This window comes from Seriola lalandi, unplaced genomic scaffold (assembly GCF_002814215.2).
Source record: "Seriola lalandi dorsalis isolate HSWRI2012SDOR001 ecotype SW California unplaced genomic scaffold, Sedor1 jcf7180002054466, whole genome shotgun sequence".
NCBI lineage: Eukaryota > Metazoa > Chordata > Actinopteri > Carangiformes > Carangidae > Seriola > Seriola lalandi.
In genome coordinates, this window is record NW_019525019.1 from 181,144 (window position 1) to 184,260 (window position 3,117).

Consider the following 3,117-nt stretch of genomic DNA (forward strand, 5'->3'; position numbering starts at 1 on the left):
CATGCTGCTGATATAAAACACAGGACTTTCACTTTTCATGTGGAATATTAAATAGAAATGACTGAGTTCCTCCTTGTTATAGATATTTTAGATGTTCTGTAGTTTGTTTCTTTACAGCTGGTTAAGAAATCCGGTGTAAATCCTCCAGTTCAGCCTCTTTTAGTTTGTTATTGACCGGCTCTGCTCTGATCATTTTCCCGGCGTTGGTTTGAAGCAGATGGCGTGGAGCAGGATGAGGACGAGGCGGCTTCGCCCCCTGATCTGTGTGTGGATGATGATCCCGACCTGTTGGCGGCGGAGCAGAAGCAGGCGGGCGGGCTGGCGTGGAGAGTTTACCAGACCTACTGGGTCGCTGTGGGCGGCGTGCTGGCCTCCTCCATCCTCGTGTCTCTGCTCCTCATGCAAGGTTTGGATCGAGCGCTCGTCTTTCCAGCGCGACCCTCGTTCACTCACGAACCTCTGCAGATGAAATGTTGTGATTCTGAAATGTTTCCTGTTTTACATGTGTTTTTGTGATTCAGTCTCCAAGAACGTTTCTGACTGGTGGCTTTCACACTGGATCTCTGAGCTGAAGAACAACGGCTCCTTCACAGGTGCATTCGGCTCGTCTCACCTGCTGCTCTTCTCACCTGGAGGATTAATGTACGTTGACCCGCCAGTAACATTTATCTATTCAATGAGATCAAATAGAGCTTTGTACAGGAGACAGGGTAAAATGTTTATTTATTTATTTATTCATTTAATGTATATATTTACTATATACTTATTATATTTATATTATTATGTTTATTTTTCATATATAGTTAGAAAGGGTTTTGAACTGGTATTACTTAAGATTCAATTAATGATTTTGAAAATTGTTTTGTCATTTCCTTTTATTAGCAATTTGTAATTCAGCAATGGAATAATTACAGAATCTTTATTGTTATTATATACTATATAATAATTTTTAATGTTTTTTAATAATTAATATATATATAAATATATTTACAGTATAACACGTCATCAGGACAAAAATATTTTAAATTAAGCAGATAAAGATGACACTTCTTCTGCACTATATTATACATTATTCTATACTCAACTATAATTTAAGAGCAGAAACTCTTTCCCTACTATACAATAAGCCTGTTGTCATGGTAACGATTGAAGATAAACAGGTTTATTAACTGGACTTTTTCCTGAAACCTTTTCACTGTAATCTTTAATAAAATATTCCTGTCTCTCCGTCCAGGTCTCCTCTCGTCTCCTCCTCTGTGCAAACGTCTCCGTCGAGCAACATGAGCTCCGATGTCAAGTTTTACCTGACGGTGTACGCCTCCATCGCCGCGGCCAACACCGTCTTCACCGCCCTCCGAGCCTTCCTGTTTGCCTACGGCGCCATCTGTGCCGCCACGGCCGTCCACAACAGACTCCTGGACCGGGTCCTTAAGGTGCGTCGTCTGAGCCGACGGTGTGATCAGAGCCGAGCAGGTTGAGTGTGTGTCTGTGTGTGTGGGTCAGAGAAGCTGGTGACTGAGAGGCGGCGAGCATGAAACTCCGGACGAGCTGATGGGAGGATTTATTTTTATTCCTTTATTGGTAACATCACAAAAACAGGTGTGACATAATGGACAGACAGGTAGATGACAACAGAAACTTATAGACCGTTATAGAGACTGTGTGTGTGTGTGTGTGTGTGTGTAATAGTAATTAAGTAAGTAATATTATGACAATATGATAAATCACATGTGAGTGTTTCTCCCAGTGATGAACTCTCTGTGGAGCTGTTTGGCTCATTAGCTCATGATTATATGGTTCAGTCTCGCTGCTCTCATCAACCTTGTCTCGAGCAGGAAGTGGCCGACATGTTGGTCCTGACACCTTTATAACACCTGCCTGTGGTGGAGTTCCTCCGCCCTCGGAAAACTGCCCAAAGATCCATTTTTACAGCTTTAAACCTCCATAAATGTGTTTTTGCCACTTGGGGGCAGCAGAAACACGCTGTAAACATGACACATTATCACCTTATAAAGTTGATGTAATGAACAAACATGCACAGAGAGACATTGGCTTTCATTTGGAGTCGTGTGTCCGGCCACCTGGAAAATATCTGCTTGACCATCTCGTCTCCACCTGTGTCTGTCTGCTGTTTGATGCTGAGCAGGTCTTTTATTTGTTTCCCTGGAAACCACTTCCTGCTTCGCTGACACACTGAGAGCGAAGAGACCGAAGCACGACAGTAAAGTTTCACATGATGAGCTGAAAGACGCTAAAACGCTCCACAGAGCTACAGGTGACCTGGTCAGGTGATAATCCTCTGTAGGTTCGTCACTACGAGTCATGTGATCCATTGTTGATGAATGAAATATTGATTAGAGCAGCAGAAAGTAGATTTCAACAAAGGCTTTTCGTTTGTGCCCCTCCAGGCCACCGTGACCTTCTTCGACACGACCCCTCTGGGTCGCGTGCTCAACCGGTTCTCCTCCGACCTGTACAGCGTAGACGACAGCCTGCCGTTCATCCTGAACATCCTGCTGGCCAACGTCTTCGGCCTGCTGGGAATGCTGGTGGTGATAAGCTACGGCCTCCCCTGGGTCCTGTTGCCCCTGCTGCCCCTGGCTCTGCTTTACCACCGCACGCAGCACTTCTACCGGCACACGTCCCGGGAGCTGAAGCGCCTGTGCAGCGTCACCCTGTCGCCCGTCTACTCGCACTTCTCCGAGACGCTGACCGGGCTGGGAACCATCCGGGCCAGCGGCAGCTCTGCCAGGTGAGACACAGCAACGTAACCTCGTTAGAGACCGACCAACACCGGATGATCGAGGCAGGATGGATCAGCTGATTAATGTTTCTTACATCAACACATCAGCAAGTTTTTTGTTTTCTTTTCATCTGTGAAAACAAGAACAGCCATATTGTTTTCTGGTCGTCCGTCCGTCCAATGATATCTCAGTATCACCTTGACTGAGCGTTCATCCAGACTCAAGGATGAACTGATTAGACTCTGGGAGTCAAAGGTCAAAGGTCATGGTGACCTCACAAAACACGAATGTTTAATATTTTATACGACTCTGGATAAACAGGGACGTGACCTGAAACGAGTCTGAGTGGCGGAGGGATACGACCGCGAGGAGG

At 45.5% G+C, this 3,117-nt stretch overlaps 1 protein-coding gene across 1 annotated transcript in view; it reads left to right on the forward strand.

The window, feature by feature from the left end:
* Positions 1 to 3,117, forward strand: part of abcc10 (ATP-binding cassette, sub-family C (CFTR/MRP), member 10) — a 19,958-nt gene that overhangs the window by 7,360 nt on the left and 9,481 nt on the right. Inside the window, 4 exon segments of the mRNA XM_087175398.1 lie at positions 118 to 406; positions 522 to 642; positions 1,235 to 1,433; positions 2,409 to 2,752. Coding sequence (XP_087031524.1) covers positions 118 to 406; positions 522 to 642; positions 1,235 to 1,433; positions 2,409 to 2,752 — 953 coding nt within the window.